The sequence below is a fragment of the Myxocyprinus asiaticus genome, chromosome 24 (assembly GCF_019703515.2).
Source record: "Myxocyprinus asiaticus isolate MX2 ecotype Aquarium Trade chromosome 24, UBuf_Myxa_2, whole genome shotgun sequence".
In the NCBI taxonomy this organism is placed as follows: Eukaryota; Metazoa; Chordata; class Actinopteri; order Cypriniformes; family Catostomidae; genus Myxocyprinus; species Myxocyprinus asiaticus.
The window spans coordinates 11025591-11051932 of NC_059367.1; the positions used below are offsets into that span (position 1 = coordinate 11025591).

Sequence of the window (26342 nt, forward strand, 5' to 3'; positions counted from 1 at the left end):
AATTTACTTTCATTGCATATTTTTACCCTAAATGTATGTTAGGGCTTTTTTAACATTATCATTATTTATGTGTTTATTTGGATGGGTATCAGTGATTTACTACAAAAGGTCACCAAAGGTGTCAAGTGAAAAAATGAACTTCGCAGTTACCCAAAGACGATTCGGCTTTATTTCTCCATATAGATTTGAATGTACACAATTCATACCATTGAACAGAAGGCATATAGGACTCAATTCAGTGCTCTTTTTTTCAAAGATCCATAGCAATAAATAGTGCTCATGAAACAAGACTGACACTTTCTGAGACTTTACAAAATGTACAGCCATTGAGACTAAATAATTTAGAGGCAACGGATATTTAACAAAAACATTATTTCTGAGTGGTTATTTTTCTTTGTTATGTTGCTCTTTGTTAGCTTTTATCTGCAGATGCTACTTTCAGTGTAGCTGTCATATTTCCCTATAATTATTTATTTTCCCTTATGTTTACAATTGTATCACCAGTGTTATGTAACCAAGTAATAATTGATAATTTACCGTCGTCCCATAATCCACCGATTCATAATACTGACATTGTACCCATGACAGGAATAAATAACATTAAAACCCTCACAGTTGATGCTTAAATATGTTGTTGTTTTGTCAAACAGGAAAAAATACATAGTATATAAATTTTCCCTTTCACACGTTTTCCTTGTTAATAGTCTGGCCATTAAGGTACTGCTGTCTGATACTGAATACACACATGTATTCTGACAGGAAAGTAAAGGGATAGTTCGTCCAAAAATTCTCTCATCATTTACTTACCCTCATGCCATCCCAGATGTGTATGACTTTCTTTCTTCTGCAGAACACAAACTAAGATTTTTAGAAGAATATCTCAGCTCTGTAGGTCCTCACAATGCAACTGAATGGTGACCAGACCTCTGAAGCTCCAAAAATCATATAAAGGGAGCATAAAAGTAATCCATAAGACTCAAGTGGTTCAGTCCATATCTTCAGAAGTGATATGATAGGTGTGGGTAAGAAACAGATCAATATTTAAGTCCTTTTTTACTATAAATTTCTACTTTCACTTTCAAAATGCAAAAGCATGTGAAAGTGGAGATTTATAATAAAAGGGACTTAAATATTGATCTGTTTCTTACCCACACCTATCATATCACTTCTGAAGATATGGACTGAACCACTTGAGTCTTATGGATTACTTTTATGCTGCATTTATGTGATTTTTGGAGCTTCAAAGGTCTGGTCACCATTCACTTGCATTGTGAGGACCTACAGAGCTGAGATATTCTTCTAAAAATCTTTTCTTTTTGTGTGTGTGTGTTCTGCAAAAGAAAGAAAGTCATACACATCTGGGATGTCATGAGGGTGTGTAAATGGTGAGAGAATTTTCATTTTTGTGAGTACTATCCTTTTAAGGGTCACAAAATCCACTGCTTTTATCTGCCCTGAAATAAATTACTTTTATTCTAATTTATCTGTGATATCAGTGTGTTTCCTCTAATGGCATTAAGAAACAGGTATTTAGATGGTTCTTCTGAAGAACTGATAACCAAATTTAACATTGGAAATAAGTGTCCATTTTAACCCTTTAATTTTGTAATCATTTAACACCATGTTCTAACCAGGCATGATGCGATAAAGCAACAATATGTAAACAAAATAAAGTGATAAAAGCTATCTCTTCCATCTATATCTGAGTTTTTGTTCTAACTAGTTGCAACAGGACATTTGCAGCCATTTGGTTTCCATTTGGTTGCACTGGGTGGCACAAAACCTCTTGCTGCACACTTCTTATTGCATCACGTCTGGTTTAGGACACTGTGTATTAGCGTAAAATTGAATGTTGTATTCTGTTAACAACTTTTGTTTCCTTGTTAAGTCAACCCTCTTTTTCATAGTCTGGCCATGTTATGTAATGAAAAAGCATAGAACTAACATGGGCCATTGAAAGAGAAATATCTATGAATATTCAGAGCAGTGCATGCGGATTTATCTTTATTGAAAAATAATCTTGATCTATTGTTCTGATGCTGCTAATGTGAAGGGTCATTTCTAGTAGAGCTTTTTAGAAACTGAGTCATTCAAAACCATGAAAATCCCAAACCCTTGTAAGCAGGAAAGTTACACTTGTGCCACTTGTTTAAATACAGTCTCTCCTTGCTTGGTGCACTCCTCTCTTTCCTGTGTTCAGCCTGCCATGTGCAGTCGAGGAGGAACATAAAGTGCATTGCCATTTTGAAGGCTCTTAACATGGATGGATCTCTTCCTCATTTGGAACATGCATGGGCCCTACATTCCCAAAAATGTGGCTGATCTTGATTGTTTTTCCCAGTATTGCTGAAGGGGGAGGTTTGAGGTTTGAAGTTCAACGCCATTCTCAGCTGCACATCATTTCATGCTGGAAATCGTCCAATCCAGTTTTGAGAACAAATGAAAAAATATGAATTACAAAATTATGATACAGTGCAGACTTTCCATGGTGGGTTGCTCAGTTGTTATATTAGTGTTCCATTCAGCGGGGCCAAGGTCACACTGCCATGATAAAGTTGGCGATGTTTAAAGGCAAACTCACACTGCACCAACAAACATGTTCAACTAGTTGGTGTTTGTTGGGGTAGTTTGACAATGACAGTTATTCTTCTCAACATTTTAAATCCAACTGCATCCAACTAGCAACTTTAGAATGTTGGAGTTTGTTGGGGAAATGTGAATTGGCCTTAAGACACTTGTTGAATGCTGAATTAATATTGGGGCATACCAAATGCATTTGTAACCCAAACATTGCCAGTTCAGGGAAAGATGTTTATAAAATCTGTCCTTAGCACCACACTTGCCATTATGACCTTTAACCTTTGACCTCAGAACTGGGAGTGGTCCATTTCATCAAGCCATGAAGCCGGGCTGGTGGGGAAGTCTGGGTAGCCCGTGCTGCTGCCTGTTGAAAGGTCAGAGGTGGGTGCCCCAGCCATGGCTCTCAGAGCTTGACCTACATTAGGCTGACCACCCTGACCCATTATGCTGTCCATGTTGAAGCCTAAGTTGTTGAGCAGTGGGGTGTGGCCTGGTAGGGAGGTGATGGATGAGGGGGACTGTGGCAGGCCGTAGGGACTTCCTGCCCGCAGGTCGTGGTAAGGCTGTCCACCCCCCTCCAGGGAATAGATCCCGTTTAGCATGTTGCCATTTGTGATGTCTCCTACGCTTCCGTACAAGCTGTTTGCGTGGCCCAGGTCTGACAGGATCTGGTCTTCTGTTAGAGAAAGGATTCAGCATCAGTTTCAAGATGTTATTTTATATGGTACAGTGGCCCCAAAAAGTTTTTATTTTATTTTATTAAGTATACAGTATACAGGTGCATCTCAATAAATTAGAATGTCGTGGAAAAGTGCATTTATTTCAGTAATTCAACTCAAATTGTGAAACTCGTGTATTAAATAAATTCAATGCACACAGACTGAAGAAGTTTAAGTCTTTGGTTCTTTTAATTGTGATGATTTTGGCTCACATTTAACAAAAACCCACCAATTGACTATCTCAAAAAATTAGAATACATCATAAGACCAATTAAAAAAACATTTTTAGTGAATTGTTGGCTTTCTGGAAAGTATGTTCATTTACTGTATATGTACTCAATACATGGTAGGGGCTCCTTTTGCTTTAATTACTGCCTCAATTCGGCATGGCATGGAGGTGATCAGTTTGTGGCACTGCTGAGGTGGTATGGAAGCCCAGGTTTCTTTGACAGTGGCCTTCAGCTCATCTGCCTTTTTTTGGTCTCTTGTTTCTCATTTTCCTCTTGACAATACCCCATAGATTCTCTATGGGGTTCAGGTCTGGTGAGTTTGCTGGCCAGTCAAGCACACCAACACCATGGTCATTTAACCAACTTTTGGTGCTTTTGGCAGTGTGGGCAGGTGCCAAATCCTGCTGGAAAATGAAATCAGCATCTTTAAAAAGCTAGTCAGCAGAAGGAAGCATGAAGTGCTCCAAAATTTCTTGGTAAACGGGTGCAGTGACTTTGGTTTTCAAAAAACACAATGGACCAACACCAGCAGATGACATTGCACCCCAAATCATCACAGACTGTGGAAACTTAACACTGGACTTCAAGCAACTTGGGCTATGAGCTTCTCCACCCTTCCTCCAGACTCTAGGACCTTGGTTTCCAAATGAATTACAAAACTTGCTCTCATCTGAAAAGAGGACTTTGGAACACTGGGCAACAGTCCAGTTCTTCTTCTCCTTAGCCCAGGTAAGATGCCTCTGACGTTGTCTGTGGTTCAGGAGTGGCTTAACAAGAGGAATACGACAACTGTAGCCAAATTCCTTGACACGTCTGTGTGTGGTGGCTCTTGATGCCTTGACCCCAGCCTCAGTCCATTCCTTGTGAAGTTCACCCAAATTCTTGAATCGATTTTGCTGGACAATCATAAGGCTGCGGTTCTCTCGGTTGGTTGTGCATCTTTTTCTTCAACACTTTTTCCTTGCTTGGATACAGCACTCTGTGAACAGCCAGCTTCTTTGGCAATGAATGTTTGTGGCTTACCCTCCTTGTGAAGGGTGTCAATGATTGTCTTCTGGACAACTGTCAGATCAGCAGTCTTCCCCATGATTGTGTAGCCTAGTGAACCAAACTGAGAGACCATTTTGAAGGCTCAGGAAACCTTTGCAGGTGTTTTGAGTTGATTAGCTGATTGGCATGTCAAAATATTCTAATTTTTTGAGATAGTGAATTGGTGGGTTTTTGTTAAATGTGAGCCAAAATCATCACAATTAAAAGAACCAAAGACTTAAACTACTTCAGTCTGTGTGCATTGAATTTATTTAATACACGAGTTTCACAATTTGAGTTGAATTACTGAAATAAATGCACTTTTCCACGACATTCTAATTTATTGAGATGCACCTGTATGTCCATATAAGCCAAACTTAAGAAAACATGAAATTCATTGCATTAAATATAAAAATGTCAAAGCAACTGATTTCTGCAAACAAGCAATATTAGTACTTTTCTCAGAACGTACCTTACTTTTCTGAGACATTTTATCAATTACTTTTTACCAAACTAGTCCCAGTGTCATTTTTAGTGGCTGTATATGAAGTCAGTTCTGCTCAAGTTCACACAAGTATCCAAGCAGAGTGTAGTTCATCACATTATCTATGGTCATTTATCTTAATTTTGAACAGTAAATCAAGTGTTATATTGTATCATTTAGATCCTACCAAGCCTACCTACTTTTTTTTTCGGTAGTGTTTGTTGGTGTTTGCTGGAGTTTGTTGGGGCAGTGTGAATTGGCCTTTAGGCAACAAAAACACATTCATACATTTTGAAGTGTGGCTTATTTGTCTAAATACTTTTTTGGGCTACTGTAAATTTGCATACACCAAGTGTTTAGTTGCAATTCACCATTGCCAAAGAGCTCTTACTCATATAAAGACAATAAAAAAAAAAACGGAAGAATTGCAGTTATAAAAACAACCTCATAAAGATCTTGTTTAAAAAGTGAACAGCACTGGTGTCAGGGGATTATAAGCTTCGGGTGGAACTGAGACGAGTGAGCATCTGTGATTTACCTTCAGTTTGCACAGGAGTGTAGTGTGAGCTTGCAATACTAACAATTCTCTCCAGACTCCCCTACATTCTTTCAATAACAACAAAGGCACTTTATGCTTTGTCTCTAATTGACTAAAAGCTTCACCAATTTTATAGAGTTTGTAGATCGCTGCTTTCTTTTCTTGTAAACACGGCCTCCCTTTGAAAGTGGCTCTAGACTTTTATGAGTTCTCAAAGCAGGCTCACAAAAATGAAATAATCATAAAAACACAGGAGAACCAAAAGGCTCATTTGAATATTGTCCATGAAAGTGGCATATTTTCAGAATAAAAGGGAAAGGAAGTTGGTGCATGAAAAGAAGTAAAACTTGGAGAAAATAATTCAAAAGAGAGATAGGCAGGGGGCCTGGGTAACTCAGTGAGTATTGACGCTGACTACCACTTCTGGAGACATTAGTTCGAATCCAGGGTGTGCTGAGTGACTCCAACCAGATCTCCTAAACAACCAAAATGCCCCGGTTGCTAGGGAGGGTAGAGTCACATGGGGTAACCTCCCCGTGGTCGTGATTAGTGGTTCTCGCTCTCAGTGGGGTGCGTGGTAAGTTGTGCGTGGATCGCAGAGTGTAGCATGAGCCTCCACATGTTGTGAATCTCCGCGGTGTCATTCACAGCGAGCCACATGATAAGATGCGCAGATTGACTGTCTCAGAAGCGGAGGCAACTGAGACTTGTCCTCCACCACCCGGATTGAAGTGAGAAACTGTGACACCATGAGGACCTACTAAGTAGTGGGAATTAGGCATTCCAAATTGGGGAGAAAAAAAAAAGAGAGAGAGAGAGATAAGCGCTGTCCCAAATGACATACTAGATGTGGACTTGCGGTCCTGAAGCCTTGGCTTTTGCCCTGTCTGTAAAGTCCACAAGACTGTAGGATGTCCCATTTGTCATTTTATGTACCCTCAGTCCTCCCAATTGTCAAACCTCACTGGTGCATATGCAGTAAAATGTAGACTCTGAAGAGGTCCTCAAAGACTAAGGGTGCCTTTTGGGATAGGGCCAAGTCAAAAAGAGAGAGATTGTGGGACATTTTGAGTAAGTGTTGACAGACTCACCTCTGAAACTAAGCTCACTATCGCTAAGTCCTGCATCATCTGCTGAACTCTCCTTCTCCGTCTTACTGGACCCTCGACTGCGTTTGACACTTTTGTAGAACTGGCCCCAGCGGTGTCGCCCAGCATCTTTCTTTAAACGTTTCTCTTTCGCTCGCCTGTTTTGAAACCACACCTTCCGTATGAATAAAAAAAAAAAAAACAGCATCAGTAAAGACTGGAGACAAAAGGAGACAGCCACTGTAAATTTTATTCATAATAAACGGTTGAAGACTCACCTGCACCACTCTCATGTCCAAACCCGTTTCTGATGAGAGCTGCTCGCGCACATGTCGTGCTGGCTTCGGTGAATTTTTGTAAGCACTTTTGAGCGTCTCCAGCTGTTTGGCTGTGATGGTGGTCCGTGGACGTTTTGCTCCTGTCTCAGAATCATCTGCAGCATGCAACACACAAATTTCACATCTGTAAAAAGGTGATGTGTTTAATCTAGCCTAACAGAATAATAGTTTTCAAAAAGGTCTCCCCAACACTCTCGTCACCTGTCATGAGACAGTCCTGAAATAATGAATAATACAGCCTGTTGCAGACATAATGAATTAAATTAAATCTATTGGAATTGAACTGAGGCTATTCAGATCTACCTGAATTGATTCACATTAAAGTGAAGTTACAGTGAGGTGTAGTGAAGTCCAGTGTAGTGCAGTGAAATGCAGGGGAAAAAAATCCAGTGTGATGCAGTGAAATTTAGTGCAATGAAAATTCCAATGAAATGCACTGTGGTGCAGTGAAAGTTCCAGTGGTTTCACTGCGATTCAGTGAAGTCCAGTGAAATGCAGTGTGATGCAGTGAAATCCAGTGTCACAGATTGAAGTGTAGTGAAACTCCAGTGAAATGTAGTGCACTGAAGTGCAGTGTGATGCGGTGAAAGTCTAGTGAGATTCAGTGTGGTGCAGACAAACAGGGAAGTGTGCTGGAGCCCACTGAAAGTTCATTGCAGCTGCGTGAAGTGTAGTGAAGTGAAGCTCAGTAAAGTGAAGTGAATTGAAGTGAAAACAGGACTTCACACATCTCAAAAACAAAAACATTGTTGTTTTACAGTGCGATACAAATAAAGCAGAGTTTGTAGGATGGTTTGAGTGGGAGTGCTCACACATGGTCAGTCGATACTCCTCTGAAACTCTCACACTGTGGCGGAAGAGGGAATAAATCTCTCTGTAGAATGGCATGCCAGTGCTAGTTATTGGGGCCCTACCGTAAAAGTGCATTGCGTCACTTAATACAATCAATCAACAGCCCACAGAAATCTCCATAAATATGGTGTGAGGGGCTTTCAGAAGCAGATCCATGAGAGGTCAGATCACAGAGAGACTTATAATGCCAGACACTGAGACCCCACTAGACTGTAGTTAATGATGATTTTGTCTCCTTACTACCATCCTGTTGCCTCCTCTGATCTCTACAGTGTCTCTTTATGATTGTAAATGAAGTTAATTACACCTTCTCCATTCCTTTGCTGTCAGAATGATTTCCAGTTGGGACAGAAAATCCAGTAGCAATGCACGTATATACCTATAAAGCAGCCAGTCTAAAAGCATATCATATGCCAAGTCAGCATCTAGCTACAATTCTAATTGTTCAGTAGTGATGGGCATAAATCATGGATTTATTTCCTTGTGTAATAGCATGTTATTCATTGTACAGTAAGTTCAGTAATTGTACATTTATACACTACCTGTCAAAAGTTTGGACACACCTTTTACTCTTTTCTACGTTTTAGATTAATAATCATCAAAACTAACAAATAAAACAATAGGAAGTATGGGTAATCAGAAGTACAGTGAAACTTATCAAGTCATCATGTTTTAATTACATTTTTGTTATTTGTAAATACATTTATACATATGCACAATGATTAATATATTAAACAAATTTCAAGCATTTAAGCTTAATAATAAACTAATTTCAATCATTTAAGCTTAAAGGGATAGATCACCTAAAAATTCTGTAATCATTTACTCTACTTCATGTTGTTCCAAACCCGTATGACTTCCTTTCTTCCATGTAATACAAAAAGAGATGTTAGACTGAATGAGACTGACAGTTATAGTCACCATTTACTTTCATGCATTTTTTATTTCTCCATAAAAAGTGAATGGGGGCTGAGGCTAAAATTCTAACATCTCTTTTTGTGTTCCACGAAAGAAAGGCATATGGGTTTGGAACAACATGAAGGTGAATCACAGAATTGTAATTTTTTGGTTGAACTGTCCTTATAAGCATTTAGATCAAAATTATTATCAGATAATTAGAAACATACAACTAAATGTGTGTCTAAACATTTGACCAGCCAGTCACGAATATCTGGAACCAAATGTTTGGTCAAGGCATGGCTTACATTCACTGATTTGGAAGCAATAGCTCACCGTTTTGTTTGGCTGTTTCATAGTCCTCCTTGCACACGAGCCTCCCGTCCTCCATGAGGTAGAACTCATCTCCAGTGGCCAGTTGTCTGCTGCACATTACACAGGCAAAGCAATGGAGGTGGTACACAAAGTCTTGAGCTTTCCGAACCACCTGTGTAGGTGGGATCCCCTGCTGGCATGATGCACATTTCGTCCCGAAACGCCTGCAGGTACACATACAGGTATATAGGAATTATTGTGCACATCCAACCCAAATTGACAACAGGTGCAGGATACAATGCAATACAAATCGGAAAAACACCTTTTAACCAAATAAAAAAGGAGAACTAAGTGTGTTTCAAAGGTGTAAAAATGTATAACCATTGGTGCTCATTGGAAGAAGAGGAAACAAAGGACATGAAAAAAGAGAAAGATCCATATAAAATTATTTATTTTATTTTATTTTATGTGTAATGCATCACTATTGCCACATATAGTGCCATTTGCAAGGTAGGATCAGACATTCAGGCTGGCCTTAGGTTTTGTCTTCCAAGTAGCACAGTGCAAGTCTTTTATTTAAACGTAAATTGACTGGCTGGAAGAACATAATATAATAATAAAGAAGGTCCAAGGTGCCAGCTCAAGAGATCACTAATCACCATAATAGTGACTTCAATCAAAACACAACTATTGATAACAAAACAACAACACTAATTAAATTAAGACCTCTATTAAGTCTGAATAAATAATTTTGTACGTGTTTTTTTTTTTTTTTTTTTTTTTTTTACAATTTTTGTAGCTCCAATGCATTTGCCAAAGCATACATACTTAAGCGCAAAGGCTTATGGGTATTTCATCATTATAACCCACAATGCAGTGCTATACTGTTATTTTACTGTGTACAGATTGTTGTTGTTTTTTATTTCATAAAAAATACACTGTTCAATCATGGCAGAATTGTACATTTATATGTACATTGCTTCTAAGGTTGTTTTTTTTTTGTTTCTGTTTTTTTGACTTCTCATTAGACAGACAAGTGAAGGCTGATGTGAGATGATAAAGAACAGAGGTGTTGGTCAGAAACATCATGAACACTAACCATGTGCCACAAACTAAAATATACGTTTCAAAATGTCACTATAGCTTTCACCAAGATGATCTCACGATATTACATTTTCATTTTCCCCTAATGCCTTGCATAGAACAGCTATTTACTGTAAAACTAGTCACTTCACAGTGAGCCTGCTCTTGATCTCCCAGAATGCAACATTTTTAACAGCAAACTACTGTATTTAAGAATCACAGTAGATTGCTGTAGGAATTTGGCCGTAAATTTACAGCAATTTTTTACAGTGTAGCTAAATAGATAGTAATGCACAAATATCTCCAATACCCCAAAAATCATTCTGTAATTATATATAATATGTGTATATTAAATTTAAACAATCATTTTAATGCACAGATGTCTCCAATAACCCAAAAAACATTCTGAAATTTGAATTTTTATTGTACATAAGCACTCACAAAGAGCAATATCAAGTCATTAAAATATCCTAGAGCAGAGCAAAATTAGAAAGATGTATATTTACTATAGAATTTTGAACTTCCCTGATATTTCCAGGTTTTCCATGACCCTGGGAACCCTGATGAGAGTAAATGTTGACACACTGAATTCATAACTCAAAAATTCAATTTTTACAAATGCAATATTTTGACCATTCACTTCATTTGTCTGAAATTGTTTGGAATTATAATATCAGTTTGTGGACATTTACTTGCAAATGCACATAGACACATGCTCAAACATATTAGGGTTTAAGCAACATTACAAATTGTATTCCTCATAAACTTCAATAACTGTACCTATTTTTTATAACAAATCTTTCTATAACCGCAAATACTGTAACAAGTTACAAAAGCACAAAATGCTATTGAAAGTAGCCCTGTTTGTGCTTGTCAAGTCCCTGGGGTTGACAAATGGTCTTGATCAATGTAACAGAGGCAGAAAGATTCACAGGAGAGATTGAGAGAGAGAGAGAGAGAGAGCACCCACTCTAAACGCACACATAGAACAGCTCATAAACCACTGAATCAGAATAGGCTGTATAAATCACATTGTGAATACTGCTAAATAAACCCTCCTTTTATTTAACCAAGGTGAAATTTTTGCAACATTAACGGGAAAGTGAGTCCCCCTCCTTTAAACCACCAAATCCTGCAGCTCTCTCTGACCATGGTTATTTCCTCCATCCCCCTCTCTCCATCCTCCTCAGCACCACGGCAGTCCTAGCATTAAAATCCCTTCCTTTTGTCCCCATGGGCTTTCTAATAAAGTTAGCCTCCACTCTTGAGTTTTGCTCCTGTTTTAGGTCTCATTGAAGCCTGTGACATTAAAACCTCTCAAACATGATTTAGTAAAAGCCACTACTGATCCTGTTTTGGATAAAAGTCAAACTTAATTTTCTTCCTTAAAGCCAAGGGGAAATCCAATCGTAAAATAAAGAAAAAAGAGGAAGGAAGACACAGGGAAGTAGAGTCAAAATAAAAAATGTAAAGTTGCTTTCTTAAGTTCCGTTATGGGAATGGAAATTGAATTTGGGAACACACTGTCTTTGCAGCTTAAAGTTGCACTGTATCAGTTCGAACTTGACACAAGGAAAATGGAGCACAGCACTTTATTAAACATGACAGAGAATCTATGTGCAAATCTTTCCTTGAACATACTCCCACACTGAATGACAAAAGTGATGTCTAGTAGTCTAACTCTTCCTGTAGCTCAACTGGTAGAGCAAAGCACTAGCAATGGCAAGGTCATGGGTTTGATTCCCAGGAAACACACACACTGTAAACCCATCTGCCAATTGTATAAATGTAACAGACATCATCTTAATTATGGTATTCAATTAATTAATAAGACTTTATTCAAAGTAAGTCACACTGCCAATAGCTGCAGTCATAACAATAACAGTGACTGAACTGGAACAGAAATGAAATTATATATAAAATGTAGAATTATAAACTCTATCTGTATAGGTCAATATAAACTTGGCTTGTCCACTTAAATTATGCATTTATTTCATTTCCTATACAAAAGGGCATTTATGGTTATCATATTACATTTTTTTTTTTTTTTTTTTTTTTTTTTTGCAGACATAAGCCTATGTATTTCATTTTGCATTTCTTAACAATAGGCTATAATGTGGTGGATGTGTTTATCAGGCTCTATATAGGCCTACTTTTGCGTCATTTAATTTATCCAACTAGAGTAAAGAGATGCAATATGCTGTATGAAACTGTTTGTACCAAAACACACAGGCACACACACAACTTATAATTGTGTTATATTGTATTATGATCGCAGAAATTGCTAAATAAACATTGCTGTCTATTGGATATAAACTTTTAGGAGAATGGAGGAATTCTAATGGAGTATTCTAGTACTATAGATGTTAAAAATGACATGCACTCACTTGAAGAAATCCTCTTTGCAGTAGACATTTCCCGCGCGCGAGAAACACTTGTCTGTCAGGAGCGCGTGACAGTCGGCGCACTTGAGACACTTCGAGTGCCACTGACGATCCAACACCTTCAAAATAAACTTATCGAGGATGTGTTGACTGCAGCCTGCACACTGGGGAATCTCTGGAAAAAACGGAGAGAAAGAAGGTCCGTTATCTAACTTAGTTTTGACAGTATCTCTAAATACAAAAGGTTACACTTTGTAACTTGTATATGCTAATTCTAACAATAACACGCATGGTTACATTATATAGCTAGGCTAACGAAATCAGACAATGTACATTCAAATAGCTAGAAATGTTGTGAAACTGGCTATATAAGAATTTATAGGCTATTTATGAATTTGCAAGTGTGCTGTAAAAAGGGAAAACTTGCGGTTGTTACCTTATGCAGCTATTTCTACCTCATAAAAAAATACTTTCGTTGGTGTTAATTGAGCCAGGTTGATTCAGTCAGACTTGAATTAAACTAGTTCATTTCAACACAAAAGCACACTTTACGTGGCCTGACAAAACATTTTTACAGTGCATTGTAAATGCGTTGCAATATTTTATATCGGCCAATGTTAATGTCATGGTAAGTTCGTGCTTCAAAAGAATAATAATAATAATAATAATAATAATAATAATTAAGTAGAATAATTGGTGGATCATACTCGCTCAGTGATCATAATTTGACCTTTTGAAACCAACATAGCGCAGGTGCTTATATCCTAATTTTCACAGGTTGTTTGAGTGGGTTATTCGTAAAATTAGCCTAGAACCTGTTTTGTGAAGAAAGAAAGAAGAGAAAAAAAAATCATAATAAAGACATTTGCGTATACTCGAGAGTTTTTACTGTTAGACGAATTAAAATAATTATTTTACAAATAAACAGCGTTTGAAACTATACATATTAAAAATATGCATATTAATAAAAATGCAACGAAACAATATGTCAACACTGAAAATTAGACAATATTTCTACTATTAAAGAAATAAATGTACTAACCTGGTAATAATATCCTCCTCGCATAATTAGGTTATAATATTATAATGTTACATAAATATCATGAATTATATAATAATAAAAAATAACATGCATTTGAAAACAAATATGATTTAATATTAATAGAATATAGATGTTGTTAATAATAAATAGTCTTTGTTCACCATTCGTTCTTGGTTAGTATTTTCAGTGTCAGTAAGTCAGGGATTGTTGATACAGCAAATATATTATTTATCCTAAAAATTCCTTATGTTTTAAAGGCAGCCTATTGGAGGGTTAACAGGTAAGTCGTGGACAGGTGAGGACAGTTGTCCATTTGTTGGTAAATAATCAATATCTCAGAAAAACAGCCGAGGACAAGAGGACATTGAGATTGAAATCATATAACGGGTCCATCGATTCTTTAACAGAGACAGCCTGTCACTTAAATATTGATGCCAAAGAACAAGTGCTGCTCGAACAAAAACTACATACTTGCTGGACAAAACTAGAAACCAAAAGCCAATATGAAATATAAATAATAAATGCAAGTGATCTTATTCAAAAAGTAATGCAGAAAAAAAGTCGTCAGTAGTCGTTCATGTAATTGCAATACTCAGTTTTGCTTATTCTCATCACAATAACACGGCAGTTTTATTAAATGGCATACTTAATATCGATATTTGACATCTGATGCTTTATTCTCTCTGTCCCCATGTTCTCACACCCGATGTTTTCAAGGATTCAACAATAGAAGTGTTATAACGATGAAAGAAGAAAAAAAGGGAGTTCGAATTTTGACATCTGCAGCAGGTAAATACGTAATCAAGTCAATAGTGGAGTATGCGTCTTGTAACTGAATTAAAATGGCAAATTAGCTACTTTTATTACGGAACAAATCCACATACAGGCCTATTTACAGTATATATCAAATGTTCTGTGTATGCAACACATATATCAGGAGCATTCAGTGTGCTCTTCCATAATTCACCTGCATGGGTGACTTTAGAAAATAACTGATCATTTCCCAAGGTAGGCCTACAGTGTGTAAAGCCTCACGTGGTTGTCGGTGGTGCTGAAGGAACAGCGCCTGGAGAAGCTTCACTCACTCAAAGCTGCCGCCCGTAAACTGCCATCTAATTGTTCAGCTTTTAACGCTCATTTAGTCTAAGGATGTATTTGATTACACAGTCACTTAAAAGATGGGCACCATGACAGTTGCTCTTAAACGCTGCATAGGCCTCCCTTTAGCATCATGGCTATTCCTTCCATTTTCCGCTCTGTGTAAAAGCGTTTTTAAAATGGGAATTGAAATATTAACTCACTTTTGTTTCGTCCGATATAACTGTTTTTAAATCTTTCTGTTAACTTATTTAGATCTTGCATTTTAGTTTAGCATTTTCCATGGAGGCATCCATTTTTCTTAATGATTGCCCATATGTTTTATTAAAACCACTTTATTCATCTGGATAATAATATTTAGATCCATACCGCAAAAACATATTATTCTTAAAATAATCCTCACTTAATCCATCATTTATACGCCAAAGGGGGGTTGAGTAGCAATATCTTTTAATCTACTATAATTTAACGAAATTAAACACTCGCCCCTGACAGATCAGCCTTGTGTTACATTTTGGCCATTCTTTAAATTTTCAATAAAAAAAAACTTCTTGGCATTCCAGCATTTTAATCTGCTCAATTAATGTCAGTTACTTTGTTGCAATATTTTGCAACGATTTGGTGACTAGCTATTCTCTTCCATACTGATGTTTTTTCGAGCCATTTTGACATCGGTCCATTTTAGATTTTACAAGAGGCAAAACAAGTCTATTCCAGGTTATATTAAAGAGGTCCATCTGTACATTTCAGTAGCTCGCCTATGAATAATTGGGTCAGGAATTTATCCAATTCAAGCTCCATCTTGATTGCGAGATCAGATTATATAGGCCTAACACAAATTAATTTGCGACTGATAAGGACCAGATGCGAAGATAACAGGCAATTCCATTCTTTGATATAAAATGTTCATGTATCTATCACTGCCATAATGAATGGCCTTATAATCCCTATTTCAACAAAACAATACAAACTGAATGGTGATATCACGGGATAAGCTCTGCTCCATTTAAATACAGTATTACATAAAACTTGGATTCAGTTATTTTGCATGATTTCTCATTGTTTTTTTTATTTTATTTGTTTCTTTGGACAAAACTAAACTTATTCGTGTTCAAGTTTGCAATGGTTGGGGTTTAAAGTACATGTTTATTTGTAATTTATAGGCTACTGTTGGATCATAAAGCTTTGCATTTACACGATCGACATTTTTGGATGATGCTATGACGTGAAATTTGTTGCAGAGCTCAGTTTATGACCGGTTTGAAGAAGAACATTCATCAGTTTTAGCCTAGCTCTCATCATAACATTATACTTGGAATCTAAGGCATCTAATAAAATGCACGTACGTGAAAATTTGTGATTAACTATAGTTACTAGCTTTTTTTAAATTTTGATTTATAATAGGCTAACTAGGCTTCTGGTCTATTTTTACCACCCAGACAGTCCCAGACTGTTTCACATACAATTTCCCAGTGGAGTAGAATTAAACGCTACATGTTATTCCACAGTGGTGGCCTGCAGACGCCCGGAGGAGGCCTGCCAATTCTCGGATGAACTAATCAATATAAGGAGAGGAAAAGCCCTTACGTTGCAGTGGCACTCCGAGAATGTCCGGCAAACCCTTCACCGCGCTCTCGCTGGGCAACACAGCCGCACTTTGCATCATTTTCATCCAGTCCGACAAAACGCACACATGCACACGCTCACGTGCACGGAGGTCTGACAATCTCCGATGTGTATAAAATAATACGAATTTTTAAAAAGTCGTTCTCTCCCCGGATCGTGTCCTTTCACGGTCCTCGCGACTGTGGTTATCCTTACGAAATTGTCGCACTCGTGAGTTCAGGCTCGTGCATTCTTTCGCTGTGTGTCACACAAACCGCTTGATTCATTCACACTGCAGGGGCGGTCGTGACGTCTCTCCCCCGGGGGGGGGGGGGGGGGGGGGGGGCAAATGAGAGGCCAGGACGGGACAAAAAGGGGCGGGAACTTGTGCGGCTAACTCTCTCAGGTGAGTAAAAAAAGCCATAAGGAAGTGATGACGATCACGAAATGCCCCCTAAAAGGCGGGACCCTCTCGGGGACAATTATAAATACAGGACCTCTACTGTAACCTGCTCTGAAGCATCTTTAAAACCCTTTTTGTGACCAGTCAGGGGTCAGTCAAGCCCAATAACTTCAATTATTTAATGAATATTTCACAAAATATACTAAATAGACAAAAATACTTCAAGTATAATTTAAGAGCAAATAACGTCCCGAGAACGGTTGCCAAAAATACAAACACAAGTGAGCCTTTACTTTGTTTATTAGCAGTCTCGACACATTCGATCCTGACAGGACTCATTTCATTCCGGGATTTCTCCCTCCGGAGAGAGCGGAGTTCAAGCAAGATGAACTCAATCTTCACTTCCAATTCTCTTCAAGGATACTATTAATGCACCGTGTACTTGCAAGCGCTGACTATGTCACAGGTTGATTGAAACAAGCTTCAGAATGCACCAATCAACCTTAGCAGCCACTGCGTTTATCTTAATGATAATGATGATCATCATCACCATCATCTTTGTGTTTATCATCATTGCAGTCTGTTCTCGTTGCTATTCTATGCTCTCATGCATTTCGTATGTGTCTCTGTACCTTACTTGTTTCGTCCTTGACGTTAAAAAAACGTTTTTTAAGGCCTATTTTTATAATAGTATAATGTAATGTATAATGTAATGTTAATTTGTATTGTGTAGGCCTATGTGCTGGAAGCTATGTGTAATGCTTAGAATAGCTAAAGAAGAGAAGTGCACGGTTGTTTCGCGGAGAAAATCTCTGTATCTGGGAAAATAATGTACATTCTTACTTTTTTGCATATATAAATACACTGCACATTTTAATTATTAGCTAGTAAAGCTACTGTCGTCTAATTACAAAATTGAAGAAATTGTCAGATTCCGACAATATTTCAAATGTTTAAATAATTATTGAAAAAAAAAAAAAGATTGAAAAGCTAACTATTTGCCAGTAATTATTAAGCTTTCCTTACTGTGTGCGTCCTATAAATAGAATCACAAATGTCACGCATGTAGCCTACCTCAGTTCTGTTCTATTTTACTCTATTCTATTCTATTCTCAATATTAATGATCAGTTGTTTGTGAAACTTTTTTTTTTTTTTTCAATCATGGAACATTTTTATGTTCGAAATTTATCACATGTAATTCCAACTACGTCCATGCCATACACTGGCTGTTATGATATCTCAGTTTACTGAAGAGCCTACCTGAATCCAGTTAATGGCCAATCCCAAAACACCCTGACACTTCTATATATTACACTAGTATTTATTTCTATATTATTATATAATTCAAAAGGTATATGCAGTATATACCCTATAGCTTATATGTATAAATGATATGCATATAATAATAATAATAATAATAATAATAATAATAAAGAAACAGCAAACACTCTATAACTGTAGGCTACATGGCAATGTCACAGCCTATACTGGCAAAATCCTTTCCATAAGCAGAGTGCTTCAATCCCTGATTATCTTACCCGTTAAAATGTAGTTAAACTCTATAATTCATAGCCATGTTACAGAGATATGTAAATAAGACGTGGATGTCATCAAAGTGAGATTATCTCAAGTTTTAAATAACGCAACCCCGTCCACGGTCTTGCTTAATGGCTCCAATGAAATTGTGTTAAATGAAAGCGGTCATCAAGCTGATTAAATGGTGCAGCTCGGAGGTGGCAAACACACCAACCCTAAAGCTTCATTGCACTCCAGGTGAACAGATTTCCTCTCCATGGGCCAATGGTGGACATGGGAATAATCCCGGGTCACACTTTTGATTTTCATTTTGATTATGGCGAAGAGTTATTATGCAGATTATTCAAGGGGTGCAAATGCTCTTATAGCAACCAGTGTTTTGCCACACGATTAAATTAATCCATGGGAGCTCATAGTGATTTCACAAATGCAATGACTCCGATCACTAAGTCAGTCACCATAAAATGCAATAATGGAGACCTGTCCGAACAATGAGAGACCTGTGCGCTATAATTCAGCGAAAGGGTGAGCCTCCTTTGCCATTGTCCCTGACCTGGCCACCTCTAATTACTGTCAGTATTTCACAGTATCCGTACCCTGACACCATGGAGTTGCTGATCCATCATATTAGTTAAATTGCATGACTCTCGACGCGATCATAAATATATCAGCTTCCAACCTCTGAACCTGTCCCAGTGAGGGTATTTTGAGCTTATACCTGGACAAATCAAATGTATAAACAATAAAGCTTTTCCACTGAAACGTTTTGATCAGCCCTATGGATATGATTTGTGTTGCCAAGAAAACGATATTAAATCTAAACGATTTACAAAAAGAGTGTAATTCAATTCCACGTATACTCAGATGAAATAAAGACATTCTAATTAAGCTACATATAACACTTTATATTAGATGTAGCCTATACTTAGGCTATATAATAAAATAAAGGTAACACTTTACATTAAGGTTTTATTTTTAACATTATGCATTAGGTAGGCCTATGAACTAACAATAAACAAGAATTCTTTTTAGCATTTATTATCTTGGTTAATGTTAATTTATCAGAGGCTGTTTGTTCATGTTGGTTCATGTAGCATTAACTTCTACAACTTCTAATTCTAAAAATGCATTAGTAGCCTATATAATTAACACTAAGTAATAATAATAAGTAATAATATGAACAAAAAACACTAAATAATAAATGCTGAACCACGATACAAATATCGTTCATTGTTAGTTTACAAATTCAACCTTACTGGTAAAGTGACCAAAATAAAAACACTCCCGTTTCTGAGCATTTGAAATAATGTGCATATACAAAATGTAATAACATAAAAACATAGCAAATGCTGTTTGTTGTCTGTTTTGTTCCTCTAAAATAATTTAAAAGCATTTAAGACAGTTTCAGACATTACACATATCTTTAAACAAATACTAGTTTTTTTAAAATAGCTTCTCCTGTCTTTTTATTTGTCTGCACATTAGGTGCACGTGCACCAAAACGAATTGTGTTACTTAAAGTGCTGTAGAAATGGTTCAATATCTCTTCTCCTATTTCTTCAAGTGTGTGCTCGGTAAAAGAAGCACTACATCATGTAGCAGCTGCACAGGTCCAGAGCCGGTGTTAAAAATGAGCGAAGAAAACGTCATGCAAACCTACCGAGCGTCGAGTTGCGTGTAAATTCAGCGCTCGCGCGCACAGGAAGTTGCAGGCACGGAGTCGAGTTCATTTCGGATTTCCATTTCACAAATCCAAACAAACGTTTTACCTGTCTGTATCAGACGGTCTGGTGTTTCCCATTCCTTGAAAAGAGTAAATAAAGCTTCAGGCTGGAACATCAATGTAAGAAGCTCTTCCCCTATTTTCCCCGCCAAGGAAAGACAGAGAAAGAGACGAAGTGACCTCACGAGAGGGCAACAGAGAAAATTAAATTGCACTTGGGGGCAAATTCTATTAGGGAATAGTTATTGTCTCTTGACAGGTCCTGACCATTTATGTAATTAGCTGAAGTACGACGTACGGCATTGTTTAAGCGAATAAAACAGTGACCGACTGTTAAAAAAAAAAAAAAAAAAAATGTCCCCATTGAAACCCATTAAAACTGCAATATTTGATCCCAGTGCCATTAAAGCATAAAATCATGAATTTTATGATATTATGCTTTCATTCCGGAGCCCTGGCTTGAAATTATTATTATTATTTTTTTAATTAGCCTATTTTCCACCAAATGGCCCATTTTTCTCATGCTTAGCCGATGGAGCAAATACATGCTTTTTTCCTATTTTCTGTTTGCTGTATTATAGAGCACTGCAGGCCAGTTGAATAAATGATGCAGCTAAAATTGAAAGGGTGTGTTGGTATGGATGTCAGAGTGTGTTTTGTATGTGTGTATTGAGAAATGTGTGTGTGTGTAAAAAACAACAACAGTGGCATTATGCAAACAAACTGGGATTTAAAGGGTTAAAATCCTGAAAATGAATTAATATTTGGTAGTTATGTTCAAGACTGATGTTGGTTAATAAGACAAAGTCAGTGAAAGTGGAAAATAATATTAATATATAATTTTTTTATGGCATTTTTTTGATGCAGACATTTTTGTCCTCTAAGGTCCCGAGTGTGAGGTTTTTATTTATTTATTTTTTTTATCTGACACTGCACAAAAAATAATAATGCATCAAAATTAATGTTGTTGCTAATCATTGACATATCCCAGACTGTGATAATCCATAATCCATGTGGTAATTTCCCCTAAGCATTTAGTACATGGAAAATAAATAATTTTTTGTGTTGTTTGTTTTTATTTATTTATTTTTTAATAATAAAAAAACAACAGTGGCATTATATAAACTGGCATTTAAAGGGTTAAAATCCTGAAAATGAATGATTATTTGGTAGTTATCAGGACTGATGTTGCTTAAAAAAATTAACTCAATGAAAGTGGAAAATAATATTAATATATAATATTATTATGGCAGTTTTTTGACGTGGACATTTTTGTCCTTGAAGGATCTCTGAGTAACTTTGTTTTTATTGACGCACAAGGGTTAAACAAGGGTACTTTCCTCATTACAAAACTCTAAAAAACACTTTGACAGGTATACTGTGGACTAATGTAAACAATGACCCTTCTTATACATTATAATTGGCTAAAGGGTAGATCCCACTCAGGTTTGAAATTCAATTAAAGGCAACATTGTTCACCTTAAGCTTACCATTATACAATGAACCCCATAAATGTTTTTACTTGGTTCAGAAATCGATACATTTATTTACGTGTATTTAAGTAGGCACTCATGTAACAAAATGATTGTGATTTTATGCATAATTTTTTATTGTGCTGTTCTTTTGAAGAAAATACTTGGCTTACAATTTAAATAAAAGAGGTCATGTAGCCTAAAAGTAACCTATAATTAGATAAGTTGCTACTATGTATATGTACACCTAAATGTTTTTTAATAGCATGAATAGCATAAATACACATTATTATTGTAATTAAATTCCTACCTACATGGAGCGATATGTATTACATGACACTGCTATGTTATATGTCAACAATACCTTTTCCAATTAGAGTTGATCTAGACAAAACAATACTTCTTATTTACAAAATCTTGAGTTCAGAAGACAGATTGGGGTATAAGTAAGAGGCATTTAAGATGGTAATATGTGATTGCTCAAACGGCACTGATGAACATCTTTGAAGCATCTTCAGGAGATTACATTTCCAGTGTTTGCTGACAAGGATGTTCATTACAGTTCATTAATGCACATTGATGGACATTCTCGGGATGCCATCCAAACACTTATTGACCTAATTTAGCTTGTCCTATGAGTAGAATGTAATTTATTTATTCATTTTGGATAGAAGTTGGTTTAAACTGATCTAGGATCCCTTAACCACCCCAGTTTCTTCTCCAGGCAGTATATCAAGGGCAGTAAGACAGAGATCTTGCCAATGATCTTCTATGCTTGAAGCTACTTGCTTTGTAATGGCATTGGATCAAAGAAAGATAACGTACTGTATTATACCAATATAAACAATGACTGAGGTTGGGTTCATGCAATATCTGATACTTTACATTTATAATGTATAAATTCATCTTAACTTGAGACCAACAGATGTGCAATGCTGAGAATTTTACTTGTTCTTGTTACCAAATAAACATTTAAAAATAAATACCACCGGAAAAAAAAAAAAAAAAGAAAATACTAAGAGTCTTTAAAAATAATTATTATTTAAAAGCCTAGACAATACAAAATAATCTCTTTAGGTTTTTCCCCTATTTACGTGAACCTTTTAACCAGATTTGGGAAGCTTATCAAAAATCTCATTACATGGACTATCATGAGGACGGAGTTCAAATTTATGCACATATCCTTTGTAATTCAGGAATTCATAATACACGGTAGTTAATGGTAAAAGTAATGGCAATGGTATATTCAGTTATTAAAGTCTTGATTCACAGACATTGAAGTTGTATTACAGGAGACTGCTTTGAGAACCATGTTAAGTATCATGTTTTTCAGTTTATGAAATATTGAGGTTAGCATGACATAATGCTGATTACTACAAAAAATAATTTTGACTCGTCCCTCAATTTCTTTAAAAAGAGCAAAAATCGAGATTATAGTGAGACACTTACAATGGAAGTGAATAGGGCCAATTTTTGGAGGGTTTAAAGGCTGAAATGTGAAGCTTATAATTTTATAAAAGCACTTACATTAATTCATCTCTTAAAACTTGTGTATTATTTGAGCTGTAAAGTCATTTTAGGGTTTTCGGCATTATGTCTTCAGGGCAAGGAAGTTATTCAATTGGTTCTAACTTTAAACAAAAAGGTTAGTAGGTAAGTAATGGTAATGTGCATATTGTTTATGTCTTGTGGCTATAGTTTTGAAACAGCATAAGGTTTACCGATTGGCCCTATTCACTTCCATTGTAAGTACCTCCCTGTAACCTCGATTTTTGCTTTTTTTTTTTAAAGAAAATAGGGGAACAATTGAAATAATTTTTGTGGTAATCAACATTCGGCCACAAATGCTGTCGTTTGATCCCAGAATATTCCTAGAAGTCACATCTTCTCTATAGGCTAGTAATAACTGAAGACATACCAATGATGCCTCATTCCTATTGTAGTGTATTATTTTGTGCCTCCTCTCACCTGGCAGCAGTTGGTCCATTTTGACTGACTGCATTAATGCTCGGAGTGAGGACTGCATCTCAGAATATGCATTATGGACAAGGGGAGGAGTTATGGCTCCTGCTTTAGGGCTAAATGTAACATCCAGGGGGTTAGAGTATATATGAGCTACAATAAGGGAACCATATATTAACCCTTTTCCTCTCTTCACAGAATTAATTCACGCACGCACACACACACACCTTCCATGCTTGTGGCAGAAGCTTTATTGTATTATTAAAATGAGTGTGGTATGACAGTAGAGGTATCAAACCTGTCCAGCATTTTAATACCAGAATGTGCCATAAACATGCAAAGTACATGTTGGAGGGCCACAGCAATAAAACCCAGCATTGTCTAATTTATGGAACACAACACCAGCACCACAAGGTGATGTTTTACCCTTGCTTTCTGCTGCTTTTGGTTAGGAGGTTTAGGGATGTTTCTATTGTCCCGTTGTTCTCGTACATGGCACACAAACAGGTCCCTCGCTCAAGTCTGGCATAGAACAGGAAATATAATATGTGCCCTCACGTTTATACAGTCGGATTTGTACACAAATGCACTAGCAAGATTGGACGGAAGATTCATGAATTCAGTGTAAACTTTTTACCCATATGCTGGCAATGCTGCAAAGATCTATGGCTCAGTCAGTTCTGTCAACAGAAACGGTTAACTGTTCACATTATTCGAGCATGCACAAGGCACTTTTTAGGGCCTGCGTTTAGAATGTTGTTATATGGTTTCTAGGGTGTTTTGGGTGGTTACTAACTGGACCAAGTCAAAAGCGCCCTAGAAAAGTCAAATCCAAGCAACACACTTCTCCTTGAAGTATCATTCATGTCCATAGCATAAACAGTATTGGACAAGTTAAGCGGCAAAATGTAATACTTAGGGTATTACAGATGAGGTTTTTAAGGTGAATCGAGTTGTAAATCAACAAAACTTACCTCCCGACTCTGAATCATAAACCTAAACCTAACCGATAAAAGAAAATGTGAAATGAAAAATGCAACTGCTGAAACAATTACATTTTGTGGTGCTTCTATGAGACTTTTGGCTCTTGTTTCGACTCATGCTCTTCTGGATTCGTACCCTGGTCCTTTACATTGCAAGTGCAACATTCTATCAGTTTTAGCAACCACACTTGATTGCACTTGAATAAGCTTGTAATTGTAGTTTGTTACGCATTACAATGCATCACCTTACAAGTCAAGTGCTATAGTAAAAGTGTTTTGGTGTCATAAGATAGCACTGTGTGAGGAACAGAGAGAAAAGTAAGTGTTTATGAAATGATAACCTGCCATTTCATTTGTGATTTGTGTGAAAGTGAATAAAAGTCATTTTTAGCACCGCTAGTGTTTATTTCACCAGGAAAATAATTTTGTAAAACTGTAGGTATAGTAACGTGATTGGTAACACTTTCTATGAAGCCCATATTTATAATGCATTGTAAAGGCATCAAAATGCATTAGTAATGTCTCATAATACACCTTATAATATGTTATAACTTCTCATAAATAATTGTAACCACAATTATAGTACATTATAATACGTACCCATTCATAGTTATACCTTAGAGTACAATGCACACAAGTAACATCCAATTATATGCAGAAGTTCTAATGTATGATATATATTTGTAATATATATAAGTAGTGATAAAAGCAATGTCTACTTATAAACATCCATAAGATATTTTTAAGTGGTTATAAGGCATTGCAAGTCATGCTGGACGTTATATACATTACACATGATATAATACGATACAAAATAACACACATTCAATGTAAATTTTCATATATTACTAAAAACAATTGTAAAGCTACAAGGTTAAAATATATCAAAATCTCTCTTGAAAAAAAAATATGTATGTTGATCACACATGGCTCCAATCTTCGTGGGTGTAAACACACCCAAGAATAATAATAATAAAAAAATCAAACTGATTCTATACTGGACTCTATTCATTAAAATTTAATGTTTGTGCATCTTATTTGAAGACTTATTTTATAAATAACTTCCATTATATACGTTTATCTGTAATGTATTGTATGTTACAAGTTTATGTTATGGCTGTTTATAAGAAGATATTGCTTTTGTAACTTTGCTTAAAGCAGTAGTATAAAGTATAAATAGTATAAAGGCCACTTATAATATGATCACGTCATAAAGCCTTTTGACTGTTTACACTATACAGCAATTTTACGATTAACTTTATTAGCTTCTGCTGCGAGAAAATTGATTTTTGCTTGTTTTATAATGCATTATACTCTAAAGTATAACTATGAATAGGGGAAGTCTTATAATGTATTATAATTGTAGTTATAATCATATATGAGACGTTATAACTTATAAGGTGTATTATGAGAGATTATATATGCAGTATAATGCATTTAAAATGCCTATACAATGCATTATAAATATGGTCTGCATAGAAAGTGTTACCACGTGATTTTATTAGACCAGGTTGGTTCTTTCATGTTGAACAAGTTTCTAGCTGGTCTGTTTCATGGCTACATTTGTGAAGTCTCAAATATAGCAAATATATGAGGCGAAATACACTGAGCACTTTATTAGGAACACCTGTACATCTACTTATTCATGCAATTATCTAATTAGCCAATTGTGTGGCAGCAGTGCAATGCATAAAATCACACAGATATGGGTCAGGAGCTTCAGTTAATGTTCACATAAACCATCAGAATGGGGAAAATTGTGATCTCAGTGATTTCGACCGTGGCATGATTGCTGGTGCCAGACGGGCTGGTTTGAGTATTTCTGTCTCCTGGGATTTACATGCACAACAGTCTCTTAGAGTTTTCTCAAATTGGTGCCAAAAACAAAAAACATCCATTGAGCGGCAGTTCTGTGGACGGAAACGCCTTGTTGATGAGAGAGATCAATGGAGAATGGTCAGACTGGTTCGAGCTGACAGA

The 26342-nt window shown here is 36.4% G+C and overlaps 1 protein-coding gene across 1 annotated transcript; it reads right to left on the bottom strand.

Annotated features, from left to right (window-relative positions):
- Positions 1-1366: 1366 nt before the first annotated feature.
- On the bottom strand, positions 1367-16497 carry LOC127414729 (LIM/homeobox protein Lhx4-like). Its single transcript, XM_051652958.1, has 6 exons — positions 16265-16497; positions 12541-12712; positions 9092-9294; positions 6947-7101; positions 6672-6843; positions 1367-3256 (listed from the first exon to the last, which is right to left on the bottom strand). Exons 1-6 carry the CDS (start codon positions 16347-16349, stop codon positions 2868-2870), a joined length of 1176 nt encoding a protein of 391 aa, XP_051508918.1. The 5' UTR covers positions 16350-16497; the 3' UTR covers positions 1367-2867.
- Positions 16498-26342: the final 9845 nt, after the last annotated feature.